This window comes from Pelophylax lessonae, assembly GCF_965119305.1.
Source record: "Pelophylax lessonae genome assembly, chromosome: 2".
Classification (NCBI taxonomy): domain Eukaryota; kingdom Metazoa; phylum Chordata; class Amphibia; order Anura; family Ranidae; genus Pelophylax; species Pelophylax lessonae.
The window spans coordinates 289,487,060-289,502,037 of NC_138769.1; the positions used below are offsets into that span (position 1 = coordinate 289,487,060).

Sequence of the window (14,978 nt, forward strand, 5' to 3'; positions counted from 1 at the left end):
TTTTTGGGAATTTCATATAAAAAAAATGTGAAAAATATTTTTTCAAAGTGGCGCATTTTTTTGTTTATAGCGCAAAAAGTAAAAATCGCACAGGTGATCAAATACCACCAAAAGAAAGCTCTGTTTGTGGGGAAAAAAAGGACGTCAATTTTATTTGGATACAGCGTCGCACGACTGCGCAATTGTCCGTTAAATTCGCGCAGTGCCGAATCGCAATATAGGCCCTGGGCTTTGAGTAGCCAAATCCTCTGGGGCTTAAGTGGTTAAGATCTCAAAAGATTAAATTACTTCAATTGACTCTCAACCATTTTATTGACCACTTGGATTGTCCAATTGACTCTTGGGGCTCAATGTTGACCACTTTGAGGAATCCTGGGTTAGAGTTTGATTTATTTATTTTTTTATTGGCAACTTTGTTCCTGCTGGAGAGATTTCACTTCACTTTCTGTCGAGAAATGGACAAGGAGACATGTATAAAAACAAAAACCCATTTTTGATACTCCAAAAATGTTTTTGCTGTTAATGTCTCCCTGTCCTTTTGACATCTCATTCCCCCATTTCTTGTGTTAGCATGCTGGAAGCAAGATTTAAGGGAAAAACCAACCTAATAAGAACACAAACAAAAATTAAAAACATTTTTTTCCCCATCATTAAAATTAGGACAAAATGGCTGCAATTAGGCTCTACAGTAATGCAGTTTAATTAAAGGTGTTGTTCATTCAGGAAATTTGTATCACATTGAAGTAGATCTAAAACCTAACTGAATTACATTTAGTTTGGTAAAGAAAGGTGCATCAAACAACTGTCATCTTTTTGTTAAAAAAGGCATTTACATTTTTTTTGCAGTTCAGTGCAGCGGATCCTCACCAGCCTTATTCAGCCACTTCCTGTCTATATGCACTTGCTTCAGCATCAGCTGCATGGCGTTTGCAAGCTCCATCTTTGTGGTGGGGATAACATGAGAAAATGTATTCACAATTAGCATCACTATGGCTAGTTTATGACTATTTATAGTCCCCACTGAAAGAGCAAGGACCTTCATGGCAGGATTTTAGTTAGCTGCATGACAAAATTGGGGCTATAAAATAAACATTGTGCCACCAACATAGTGGGCAAAAAAAAATAAAGATGAAATGGAAAACCCGACTATCTCAAAGAAAATATTACAGGCCAGTCAGTTTGCCCAACTGCAAAACGTTATGACCAAAACGGGCATCAGCTGGAGTTATGTGATTGTAGAGCTTTTTTTTTTTTTTTAAACAAGCATCTCATCCTAGCCCTCTCTGAGCAATGGTTTTGCACAGAGAAGCCCCCATGCTCCTCTTCTAGGGTCCCTCGCCAGCGCTTCTGGCTCCTCACCCCCACTGAGTGCCCTCATAGGAAGCTGCATTCCATGGGGGCACTTGTGTATACACTTGACTCAGCCCCGCCCCCTGCTCTCAAGCCTTGGAGAGGCGAGAAGTGCTGCTGCAGACATCCACAGCACTGAACCGAGATCGGGTTCAGGTAAGTATTTAGGGGGGCTGGGGTTTGAGCCACTACTAAAGAAGTACAGCCAAAGCTCCTTTAGCTGTACTTAGTCTGTGGATCACAGGAGTGCAGTTTATTTTGCACTTCTGTGACCCGTTTTCAGCTGACATCACAGAGCCGGTCCAGGCTGGGGGAAGATTGCTGGTGTCAGTGGGAGGAATAGTGCCCCCATTGTTGGTGTCAGTGGGAGGAATGATGCCCCATCGTTGGTGTTAGTGGGAGGAATGATGCCCTATTGTTGGTGTGAGACGAATAGTGCCCCACTGTTGGTGTCAGTAAAAGCAATAGTGCCTCATCATTAGTGTCAGTAGGGGGTATAGTGCCTAAAGGACCAGACAAAGACAAGCAAAGGAAAACATCCGGCCCTCAGGCCACAGTTTGGAGACCACTGATCTATATTATCTGACCTCCTCACCCAGGCAGCAACTTGGTTGAAGTGAAACCAAAAGAACTAGAAATTCCCCAGATGCTAGGAAAGCTTGTTTCACAGTGTTGGTGTTTCTGGCCAACAGCAGGGACCACCCTTGGGCTGTCTTAGTTTTTTGGTTGTACCTTGTGCCCTAGATCTATAGGTACTACTAAATCCAGGGGGTTATGAAAAGCATTGGCAGCTGGGATTAGTGGATCGCGGGTGTAAGGTTAAGCACCTGCAGTCACATCCTCCAGATTTCTGCCCATACTGCTTTATGGGCTTTCAGTTAGAAAGCTGGAGAAGGTGTCCATGGACACAAGCTTTCTGCCCTGGTGTAAGACAGGACTTGTAGTTTATTCATTCACAGATTCTTGTGAATAAATGACGAAGCTGTGCAGGCAGGGTGTGTTCTAAAGGTGAACTTATTCTTGAAATATTTTGTTTGGGTCGGGCTGGCCCAAACTTTTTCCATTACACATTGTGTACCGCTATGTACACTGTGTGTGTAGTTGTTGTTACCATGGCAAGGGAAAGCTTCAACAATGCAATTACACATTAAGTCAAAATGGAATTAAGAAAACATTTTATATACAACGGGTAAAATAAGTATTGAACACATCACCATTTTTCTAGATAAATATATTTCTAAAGATGCTATTGACATGAAATTTTCACCATATGTCAGCAACAAACCATGCAATCCATACTTTCAAAGAAACCACAACAAATAAGTTCAGAAATTAATATGTATAATAAAATGGAATGACACAGGTAAAGTATTGAACACCATAAACCGAAATGTATTTAATGCTTCATACAAAATCCTTTGTTGGTAATGACAGCTTCAAGATGCCTCCTGTATGGAGAAACTAGTCTCATGGACACACGCACACAATCTTTACATTTTGATGAGCCATGAGCCTCTTCTATGAACTCTGATCTTTAGTTCTTTCCATAGATTTTCTTTTGAATTCAGGTCAGGTGATTGGCTGGGCCATTCCAGCAGCTTTATTTTCTATCTTTGAAACCATTTTAGAGTGTCCTTGGCTTTGTGTTTGGCATCATTGTCTTGCTGAAATGCCTACCCTTGTTTCATCTTCCTCATCCTGGTAGATGGTAGCAGATTTTGATCAAGAAAGTCTTGGTACATTTTTCCATTCAACCTTCTTTCAAGGAAATGAAGTTTGAAAGTACTGTATGCTGAAAAACAGCCCCACGCCATGATGGTCCCACCTCCAAACTTTACTGTTGGTATGGTGTTTTTTGGGGTAATGTGCAGTGCCATTTGACCTCCAAACACGGTGTGTAATATGGCATCCTCCAAGAGTTCAGTTTTGGTCTCATCTGACCAGACAATATTCTCCCAGTATTTTTACAGGCTTATCTATAGCTGGGTTCACACTTACAGTATGTGAATTGGATGCAGGTTTCGCCGCATCCAATTCGCATGACAGGAGAGTGTGCCCAGCTTGCAATGGAGCCGGTTTGCACACCTCTGAGGCGGCTGCAGTCCACATTTGGAAATGGTCCTGTGTGTTTTTGGTTCCGATTCAGGAGCGAACTTAGGCAAAAATTCGGACCTGATTCGTACCTAAATCAGTGAACAGGGACACACCGGATCCCCTGCTGTTAGCCGCGGCTGCAGCATGTGTGAACCCAACCTAAATGTTGAGCAGCAAACTTTAAATGAGCTTCAACATGCTTTTTCTTCAGCAATGGAGTCTTTCATGGTGAGCGTGCATAAAGGCCATGGCGGGTGAGTGCATTACTTTTCTTTGAAACAATTGTACCTGCTAATTCCAGGTCTTTTTCGGAAGCTCTCCACAAGTGGCTCTGGGCTCAGGCGTGGTGTCCGCACTTCCATGTGCGTTCCACTGCGAGCCGGATGTGACGTCACTGAGGAACCGGAATCTGCGTTGACGCGTTTCGCCCCTCCCACAGGGCGTTCTCAAAGGCCTCGGCCCTGCGTTGAAGTCTGGGCACAAGCTTGAGAGAAGGGAAGGCATAAATCAGATGATACTGACCCCACAGGGCCATCAGCGCATCTGTGGCTTCTGCCAGAGGATCCCTTGACTAAGCCACAAACCTCTGCACCTTTCTGTTGAGCCGAGACGCCAACAGATCCACAGCTGATGAAACACCTCCGGATGAAGGGACGCCTGCCGACTGAGGTAATCTGCCTGCCAATTTTCCACCCCGGGAATGTGTACGATGGAGAGGGCTGGAGGGAACTGTTCTCCCGACCTTAGAATGCTGGCTACCTCCAGAGCCACCAGAATACTTCTTGTGCCCCCTTGGTGTTAAACATAAGCCACAGCCGTGGCATTGTCCAATTGAATGCACACTGGACAACCCTTGGGGTTTTCGCACTAAAGGCAAATCCACTGAGCACTACAAGTGCAAGAAACTGCTGAGTCTTGTTCTATTTGGTCAGAATTTCCCTTTGCAGGGACTTCGTCTGGAACTGTGCAAACGGAACCAACTCGAAAGTAGACACCATCAGGACCAGCACCCCACATGCATGCAAGCCTGGAGAATGACCATTTGTTGGACAGCAGGAGGCGAATTGCAGCCTGCAATTTCTGGAGTTTGTCCAGAGAAAGGAGCACTCTGGCTAAGGCCGAGTCCAGAATCAGGCCCAGATAGTCCAGCGTTGTGGACAGAACCAGAGCAGACTTCTGAAAATTCAGAATCCAGCTGAACTCCCAAAGAGTTCATATTGTGATCTCCAGGTTCTCCACCAGAGCAGAGGGAGACTCCGCTCACTGAAGGAGAAGTAGCCCAGTACCGTGATCCCCTGTTGGTGTAGCAAAGCTAGCACCGGGGCTAACACTTTTGTGAGGAGCAGAGGCGAGACCAAAGGGTAACGCCACAAACTGATAAAGCTCCTCTCCCACAGCAAAGCAGAGAAAATGCTGGTGACTGGCACATATTGGAATGTGAAGGTAGGCATCCTTGATATTGATAGAGGCGAGGAAATCCCCCTGAGGTAGAGATGCCACCACCATTCGAATAGACTCCATTCTGAACTTCTGTACCCAAACAAAGCAGTTTAGCGCCTTGAGGTCCAGGACTGGATGCACTTTGCCTTCCTTCCTGGGAACAAGGTCGGAACCGGGACAATCACCCCTTGAAGGAACAGGTCTTGTACCGCCCCAAACAGGCCCTGTGCGGTCTGGGGACAGGCACAAGTTGGAATGAAAAAAACCTTGCCAGGGGACAAGCGTGAAACTCAATCTTGTAGCCGGATCGAATGACTTCCAGGAAGTCCATGGGTCCGGAAACCAGCGAAGACACCCCCCCACCCCCGATACAGGTGAGGGCGCACTTTCATGTAGAAGGAGCCTTGTCCATGGATCTGGAGAAGCTTGATCTTGGCTTACCAGACCAGGTTCATTTGGATCCTCCAGAAGAGGCTCTGAAAAGCTTTGAGTCCTTGTCAGTCGACCATGAGGGGCAAAAAAAAAACTTTGTATGAGCTGAGAAGGAAGACCCACATCTACCACAAGGTTCCTTGCCCCTAGTAGCCTGCAGAAGAAAAGTACTCTTGCCCCCCGTGAGACTTTTAATGATGTCATCCAGGGTAGCTCCAAACAGACCTTCTCCTTTAAAAGGAAGATCAGTCAAGCCCTTTTTTGAAGTCTGATCTGCAGATCAGCACTTGAGCCAAACGACACGCTGAAGGACCACTGCCAATAACAGAGGCGAGCTACCAAGGGAGCCGCATCCAAAGAGGCATCACAGATAAATTGCAGCCCCTGTACCAGCTGGTCTGGCAGCTCGACAAAGGCAGGGGTGAGCGGTTGTTCCCCCTCCAGTTCACGGCGCAGAAACTTAGCCCACTCGGTCAGAGTTTGCGACACTAGGGCAATGGTGAATACTGGCCCCATTACCGAACCAGCCAGAATGTACATAGTGCGGGCCACAGCCTCCGCCTTCCGGTCAGCCGGATCCTTAAAGGCCGGGGACTCTTCAACCGGAATCATGGTTGCCTTGTTTAATCTGGAAAAACGAGGGTCCACCCCCGGTGGCACAGTCTACTTTTTAAGACTCTTCATAGGGGTAACACCTGGTAAAGCGCTTAGGGACCCCATGAGGAGACTTTGGTCATCCCAACTCTTTAGCGACAATTCTGTCAAAATAGGCAGGGAAAGGAAACACCTTTGCCGTTCTGGATGGCTTGTGAGTGCCAAAGGACACCTGCGCCTCCATTGCAGCTTCAGGATTCCAGGCGCGTGGTTGCAGACCCAGCAAGATTACCTACGTCGGCCGAATCAGACTTAGATGAGGCAGGGGAAGGCGGGTCACCCGCAAGCCACCTCCACCCGGGACACAAGGGACTCCAGGATTAATGGTAGGGAGCCAGAGGGCCCCGCAGCCTCAGAGAGGGGATCAGGTGGGGAAACAAGCTCCAAAGACTCCATGAGTCACCAGGGGGACCCCACAAAAAGTGTAAAACACTGCAAGGGACAACCCCCACCACGTTGGCCGCACCACCCGGTCTCGCCAGGCACAAGGCACCAAGCGATCCCCAGGAGAGAGGGGAAAGACCCCACCAGACTCGCTACCCAGAGAAACAGGCACCTGCAGCCACCAGGGGAATCTGCACTGCACGTGCGGCGATCAGGAGGTAAAATTATACAGGAGTCAGCACCAGGGGATGAGGAGGGGCTCCCACTGCTGAAATCGCCGCCCACAGGGCTCCACTGTCATGGCCACCGCTATTTCCAATGGCAAACCACATCAAAATGGGCACCGGACTACACAAACATGGCCGCTGTATATAGAAACACACAGGCTAGAACAAAATGGCGGCACAAGGCTTACAGGGACCCAGGAGGGAGACCAGACCTCAAGGACAGATCCAGGAAAGACGGGGGCCCTGGCAGGAGCCCCCAGAAGGTGCAACCCCTCCCCGCACACTCGCTCGTCCGGACACCCACCCCCCTGGCCCCCATTGCCAGTTACCGCCCTGCCCCCATCCCAGGAAAGTGGCCAGAGCACCCAAACAGCCCCAGCCTGGAGGCGGGGGGGGGGTCAGAATGAGGAACTTGGCAAGGGGGGGTGCCTGCAGGAAGAAGGGGAACCGACAGTCCCAAGGAGGGGCCCAAATCCACCCCAAAACCCTCCAGGGGGAGAGGGGGGACAGCTACTCACCATACCAGGAACCAGGTGGGCACCGCTCCAAACAGAACCCCTCTCCATCAAAATGGGGGGCTGTTGGCCCGAAGGAACGTTGCGTCTCGGGCCGAGACCCGTTCGTATTCGACCTCGTGAGGTGTTTAACTCGCTGTCCATTGGGGCTACGTCGTGCTGACCTAGCATGGAGCTGAGGTCTGCGTGCCCTCGCTGTCCAGACTGGGGTGACCACTGGATCTAGATTATCCAGCCCGTCGCCTAGTATGGCAGTTGATTGTAGATCTCAAAAATTCAAGAGAAAAAACTTTCTATATAAAAAGAAAAAATTGCCAGGACCAAAGATCCCAGCAAGGAAGTAGGTCCTTACTCCTCCTTACTATGCAGAAAAAAAAAAAAAAAAAACAGTGGCTATAGCAGAGAGGAGTAGTATACCTCCTCGGACTGCCCATGGGTGTGGCCAGAACTTTTTTTTCTGCCTAGTGTCCCAGTCCTGTAGGGGGTAGTATAACCCAATGGTTATGGATATAAGGAGCTGTGTCCGTCAATGAACAAGAGAGAAAGTTAGTTACTTTTTTTTTTTTTTTTACATTTTTTCAAATGATACCATACATCCCAGGAGTTTTCTCAGCTAAGCACATCCTCCAGCTTGCATGCCTGGCTAAGTGCAGATGGATTCTAGGAAGTAAATGCCACATAACTCATCTGCCCTTACTCAAGATGACCAAAGCTAGAAATGATAGGGGAGTGTTTTTCAAAGAAAACTTTTGGTGAGAAAAATTTCTCACCAAAATAAAGCATGGAGACATGTATGGATGGATGAGTTTGCTTTGAATATTAAATATGCATTAAGTAGTTTTTTTGCTCAGATACAGTGTATTTTTACTTTAAAAAGTTTGCGCCAAGCTGGCCCAATTATTATATCCATTCCAGGAAAGTTTGGATGCTGGGGCTGCTGTAATAGACTGTAGTAGCATTAGCAGTGTTATGGTTCGACAGCAGTATGGGTGACTTCCTATTTGGTGCCAAGACTAAATAGAAACAGTGCTTCTCTGCCATTCAGGAGAAGCTTTGCATTTTATCAATAAATATAAGGCTTCCTCTGACTGACAAAGGGGAAAATCAAAATGTCATTTGCATGTTTCTCCACCTCAGCAAATTAGATGAAGCATTGTATGCATTGATAAAAATACAGGACTTCTGAATGGCAGAGAAGCACACTACTATTTAATTATGCCGACATCGTCCATGCTGCTGCTTACAGTATGTAGGTAATGCTACTACAGCGCATTGCAGCGCACACAGCAGCCACATCAATGTGTAATGGAGGACATTTGCACAGGCCAGTTTGGCCAAAACAAACTGTTTTAAACTGAACCGAAAGCTGGAATTCTACTTTAAAGCATTAAGTTGCACTACAAGGATCACAATTTTGAAGCTGTTTACTTTTTCAGGATGTTTGATGTGGGAGGACAGAGGTCTGAACGCAAAAAGTGGATTCACTGCTTTGAAGGAGTTACCTGCATTATATTTTGTGGGGCACTAAGTGCTTACGACATGGTTCTGGTGGAAGATGAGGAAGTGGTACGTATGGACTGTTGCAATTCATGCATTATGCATACAAATATATATATATATATATATATATATATATATATATATATATAATATAATATACACACATATACACAGTATAAGGAGTTCTAATTACTGAAACACACAATGCATTCCCCATAATGATGTCCCCCATATAATGTGGGTGCTGTTTCTCCAACTTTTCCCAAAAACTTTCTTCAAATGAATATATATATATATATATATATATATATATATATACATACACAGTGGGTACGGAAAGTATTCAGACCCCCTTAAATTTTTCACTCTTTGTTATATTGCAGCCATTTGCTAAAATCATTTAAGTTCATTCTTCTTCCTCATGAATGTACACATAGCACCCCATACTGACAGAAAAACACAGAATTGTTGACATTGTTGCAGATTTATTAAAAAAGAAAAACTGAAATATCACATGGCCCTAAGTATTCAGACCCTTTGCTGTGACACTCATATATTTAACTCAGGTGCTTTCCATTTCTTCTGATCATCCTTGAGATGGTTCTACACCTTCATTTGAGTCCAGCTGTGTTTGATTATACTGATTGGACTTGATTAGGAAAGCCACACACCTGTCTATATAAGACCTTCCAGATCACAATGCATGTCAGAGCAAATGAGAATCATGAGGTCAAAGGAACTGTCTGAAGAGCTCAGAGACAGAATTGTGGCAAGGCACAGATCTGGCCAAGGTTACAAAAAGATTTCTGCTGCACTTAAGGTTCCTAAGAGCACAGAGGCCTCCATAATCTTCAAATGGAAGACGTTTGGGATGACCAGAACCCTTCTTAGAGCTGGCCGTCCGGCCAAACTGAGCTATCGGGGGAGAAGAGCCTTGGTGAGAGAGGTAAAGAAGAACCCAAAGATCACTGTGGCTGAGCTCCAGAGATGCAGTCAGGAGATGGGAGAAAGTTGTAGAAAGTCAACCATCACTGCAGCCCTCCACCAGTCGGGGCTTTATGGCAGAGTGGCCCGACAGAAGCCTCTCCTCAGTGTAAGACACATGAAAGCCCGCATGGAGTTTACTAAAAAACACCTGAAGGACTCCAAGATGGTGAGAAATAAGATTCTCTGGTCTGATGAGACCAAAATAGAACTTTTTGGCCTTAATTCTAAGCGGTATGTGTGGAGAAAACCAGGCACTGCTCATCACCTGTCCAATACAGTCCCAACAGTGAAGCATGGTGGTGGCAGCATCATGCTGTGGGGGTGTTTTTCAGCTGCAGGGACAGGACGACTGGTTGCAATCGAGGGAAAGATGAATGCGGCCAAGTACAGGGATATCCTGGACAAAAACCTTCTCCAAAGTGCTCTGGACCTCAGACTGGGCCGAAGGTTTACCTTCCAACAAGACAATGACCCTAAGCACACAGCTAAAATAACGAAGGAGTGGCTTCACAACAACTCCGTGACTGTTCTTGAATGGCCCAGCCAGAGCCCTGACTTAAACCCAATTGAGCATCTCTGGAGAGACTTAAAAATGGCTGTCCACCAACGTTTACCATCCAACCTGACAGAACTGGAGAGGATCTGCAAGGAGGAATGGCAGAGGATCCCCAAATCCAGGTGTGAAAGACTTGTTGCATCTTTCCCAAAAAGACTCCTGGCTGTATTAGATCAAAAGGGGGCTTCTACTAAATACTGAGCAAAGGGTCTGAATACTTAGGACCATGTGATATTTCAGTTTTTCTTTTTTAATAAATCTGCAACACTGTCAACAATTCTGTGTTTTTCTGTCAGTATGGGGTGCTATGTGTACATTCATGAGGAAGAAGAATGAACTTAAATGATTTTAGCAAATGGCTGCAATATAACAAAGAGTGAAAAATTTAAGGGGGTCTGAATACTTTCCGTACCCACTGTGTATATATAATAATTATTATTATTTATTTAATTCCTTTAAGTTATTTTAAATTCCAGTAACAAAATTGTATTATTTTGCAGCTTCTCAGTACTTACATGTGGTGGCAGTATGGTTTTCTTTTAGTTTTCTTAATCATAACCTGGCAATGTGCCAGTAACAACCTTCCTGACAGAGGGTGACAACGCTTGCCCATTATACTATAGCTATGGAGAAGCAGCGTTGTCATCTTTGAACAGGACTATGGAAACCTTACCCTCTTCTCTTCTCCATAAAAGACAAGGTAGAAAGAGGACAATATAATGAATAAGACCGCAACACAGGCAGAAAGCCCAAGAAGTGATCAACTGGCAAGATTTCTCTCAGGATCAACAGTTGCCTTTCTGCAGTTATTGAACAGATATAGCAAAATGCTTTAAATGATGTATTCACAGCTTATTTCAACATTTCCTGTCCCTTTAAATAGTTAACCAAGCTGGTCCAAACTAACTATTTCTTTTACTAACTGCTACAGATTTTCTAAGTGTGGCATAAGCTGCATGTAGCTCCAGCTACATACAGTAAACAGTTCTGTGTTCCGGCTGTGAGACGAGACTTCCCGTCTCACACCCGGAACATAGAGTCGGTCTTAGCCGCGCTCAGCCATTCATAGGCAGCTTTGTATTCTGTGAATGAATAAAAAGCTTCCTTTGAATGGCTGAATGCCAATCAGGCCAACTGCATTGTACTGTGTGTGAGACGGGGAACTCTCTGACTCACAGCCGAAACCCAGCACTGTCAACTGTATGTAGCTGAAGCTACATGCAGGTTATACAGCGCTTAGAGACACTGCAGCAGTTAGTTGTTTGGACCAAGCTTGTCCAAACACTAACTATTTAAAGTAACAGGAAACATGGATTGGCTTTAACAGACCAAATAAAAGTAGTTAATTGCTAACGATTGTGAAAAGATTCAAAGCCCAATGAGGGGTTAATATAGCGCTTGCTTCTAATTATTCAGGGGCGAACAATTCCTTGTTCCCACACCTGAATATTAAAATAGACAATCAAGTGGAAAATGAAATATAGACCATATAAAATTTGCACAATTAAATAGTGGTAGTCCAAAATTATTACCATATAGTGTACATAAATAAATATATAAAATATTAAAGTGCAAAATAGTGCCAAATAATAAGTCCCAATACACAGTTCATATGTGACTTTGTGCGTAAATAAAGTGCCACAATAAAGGGGTGCAGGTGTTAATTCCTCCAGTAGTTCAACTGCTGGTATATTGGACGTGACTTGAAATAATAGGGGTTCACACTCACCGGAATTTGTGGGTCTTAAATACCATATGGTAGAAAGACCTATCAGGCTTATGGCTTCCTGGGCCTAGAGGTGACTGCTGGGCCTTGTAGTTCCCTGTGGTCCGGGGTCGCTCCTTAGTATAAAAAACGATCCTCCAGGTCCGGTGTTTAGGGAAAAATAAAAGTGCTCCAATAGTGCAGTACCATTAAGAAAGTAGTTTTTATTTAATTTTGCGGATAAAAGTGTACAAAGAGGTTCAAAACAATTAAAAACGCTTGCTGCGTGTAATGCCTAGGGATGGAGAGCGGTGACTGCCGGCTTGCGTTCCACCGGGCTACCCAAAAGCGTGCAGCGTGCAGCGTGCGTTCCACCTTTTGGGCATCCGTAGTAACCACTGTCCAGAACAGGGGGAGAAAAGACTTCCCTTGTCTAATTGCTGGGGAGCGGAGCCACCAAAGCAGAGACCCTGTTGCACCGCTACTCAACAGGATCAGATTGTCCAGGGACTGTGGATTCTTGTCCCATTTGGATAGAATTTCCTTTTGTAGAAATCTGGTTTGAAACTGAGCGAATGGAACCGCCTCGAAGGTGGAAACCATCAGGCCCAGCACGTTCTGAGAGACGACCGGGGATTGGACAACAGGAGCCAAATCGCATGCTGAAATTTCAAGAGTTTCGTTTCTGGGAGAAACACCCGGGCAGAGTAAGCCCCAGGAAGTCCAACTTGTTGGATGGCGTCAAGGCTGACTTTTGAAAATTCAGAGTCCAGCCTAACTCCTGCAGAGTTCGTACCATGATGTCTAGATCCTCCTTCAGGACAGATGATGACTCCGCCCTCAGAAGAAGATCGTCCAGGTACCAAAATCCCCCGCTGTCTAAGTAAGGCTAACACCGGGGCCAACACTTTTGTGAACACCCGAGGAGCTGAGGCGGGACCAAAGGGTAACGCCACGAATAGATAATGCTCCTCGCCCATGGCAAAAAGAAGAAAACGCCAATGCCCGATATAGATTGGAAAATCCTTGATATTCATGGAGGCCAGAAATTCCCCTTGATGAAGGGAAGCTACAACTGTGCGAATGGACTCCATTCTGAATTTCTGAACCCGCACAAAGTGGTTCAGGGCCTTGAGATCCAGGATTGGGTGAACCTTCCCTTTCCTTCCTGGGGATCGTAAAGAGGTTTGAATAAAACCCCTGAAATTGTTCTGACCCTGGAACTGGTAAGAACGACACCTTGTGACAACAAACCCTGCACTGCTCCCAGAAGGCCTTGAAGCCGATCCGAGGACAGACGCAGATTGGAAGGGAAGAACCTTGCCGGGGCAAGGATCGAAACTCGATCTTGTAACCAGATCGAATCAACTCGAGTACCGATTTGTCCTGGATGAACGAGATCCATGGGTCCGGAAAGAAACAAAGACGCCCCCTCACCCCTAGAATGGGTGATGGCTTCCCTTCAGGTGGAGGAGGGCTTATCCGGGAGACCAGAGGAGCCCGTCTTAGATTTACCCCCCCAGGGTCTCTTGGAACCCTCTGTGAAGGAGCGGGAGGATTTAGAGCACTTGTCCTGCAACCCTGTGGGACAAAAGGGCCGCTTGTGAGCAGAAAAGACAGGGCCACGTTTGCGGCAAGGCTGTTTTCAGTAACCTGCGGAAGCAGGGTGCTATTGCCCCCCCGTGTGACCCTTTATGATCTCTTCCATGGGGGCTCCAAACAAGCGGTATCCCAACAAAAGGGGAGATCTCTCAGCACCTTTTTGGAGGCCTGGTTTGCAGACCAGCATTTCAACCAGATCGCAAGGTCACTGCGGTCACGGACGCCTTGCAGGCTAAAGGGGCTGCATCCAGGGAGCCATCACAAATATACTGTAACCCCTGTATCAACTGGTCCGCCAGCTCCATCATTTCATGAAGGTGATGACCCTCTTTCAAATCCTGGCATATAAGCTCTGGGAGACCAAGGTTATGGCAAACACCAGCCTCAGGATTAATCGTGCCACGTTAAAAAGATGGCGGACCAAGGATTCAGCCTTCCTATCTTCAGGGACCTTAAAGGTCGGAGCGTCCTCCACTGGTAATAACGCGACCTTATTTAGCCTAGAAACCTGAGTGTCCTCCACTGGTGGCACTGTCAGTTTCTTTAGGAGGGACTCCTCAAAAGGATACCTCCTATCGAAACGCTTCGGTATCCCAACCATGCGTTTCGGGGACCCCCACTGGCTAGCGACAATCTCGTCGAAATAGGCAGGTAAGGGAAACACCTTAGTCCCTCTGGATGCCCTGTGGGTGCAAAATTGCACCGGTAAAGCTGACGCAGCATCCACTGTGTTCTGCATTTTTAAAATTTCCCGCACTAATACAATCAGTGCCTCTACAAGCACCTTTTCTTACGAAGAGGTGGTGGAAGAGGAATCATCCTCACTATCAGAGCACTCAAAATGCGTGGAAGCAGACCCCGTGGGATGACTTGCGTCTGCGGTGGCCAAATCAATCTCAGAATCTGAGGCAGAAGGAACAGGTGAAGGCAGAGGGTGCTTTTTACCAGGTCTCTTTTGTAGGACCATGTCCACTTTAGATACCCGAGACTGCAGGGCTGCCGTCATTGTCGCCATAGCAGAGTGGGACCCCGAGGATCCCCCCCTCTGAGAGTGGGTCAGGTGTTGAGACAATGTTCTACATGCTCCATGGCACCCTGGGGCCGACAGTAAGAAAAACAGTGTAAATTTATCAAATAAGCTGTGAAACACCCCCCCCCACTGCTGTCTCCCGTGGTACTACAGGTCCCAGCAGCACTTTAATAGCAGAACAGCCAGGGAGATGCCGCCCCAGGACTCACCACCAAACGTGTCTCAGGAAGGAGCAGAGAGAGACGATTGATGACGGAAGCCCAGCCCAGGAGACACTAAGTGACCTAGTAGAGTTCTCCTTGACAGGGAAAGGAGGAACTTACCCCTGATGCAATAGGCCTGAAGCATTGTCTGTCTGATCCATCTTGAAATGGTTGCAGAAGAAGCGGAAACCCTTTGTGAGGTCCGTCCGTGAGCTCAAATAAATAGAGAGTCTGACTTCCTAACCTAAAAGACTCCGTAGCTGCCAGGTACACTCTAATTGCCTGGACCACATCCAAGG

General features: G+C 46.4%; 1 protein-coding gene across 1 annotated transcript in view; it reads left to right on the top strand.

The window, feature by feature from the left end:
* The window catches only part of GNAT2 (G protein subunit alpha transducin 2), a 140,342-nt gene that overhangs the window by 90,788 nt on the left and 34,576 nt on the right, over positions 1-14,978 (top strand). The window contains exon 6 of the mRNA XM_082245285.1: positions 8,533-8,662. Within this exon, the coding sequence (XP_082101411.1) occupies positions 8,533-8,662 (130 nt within the window). The remainder of the gene's footprint in view (positions 1-8,532; positions 8,663-14,978) is intronic.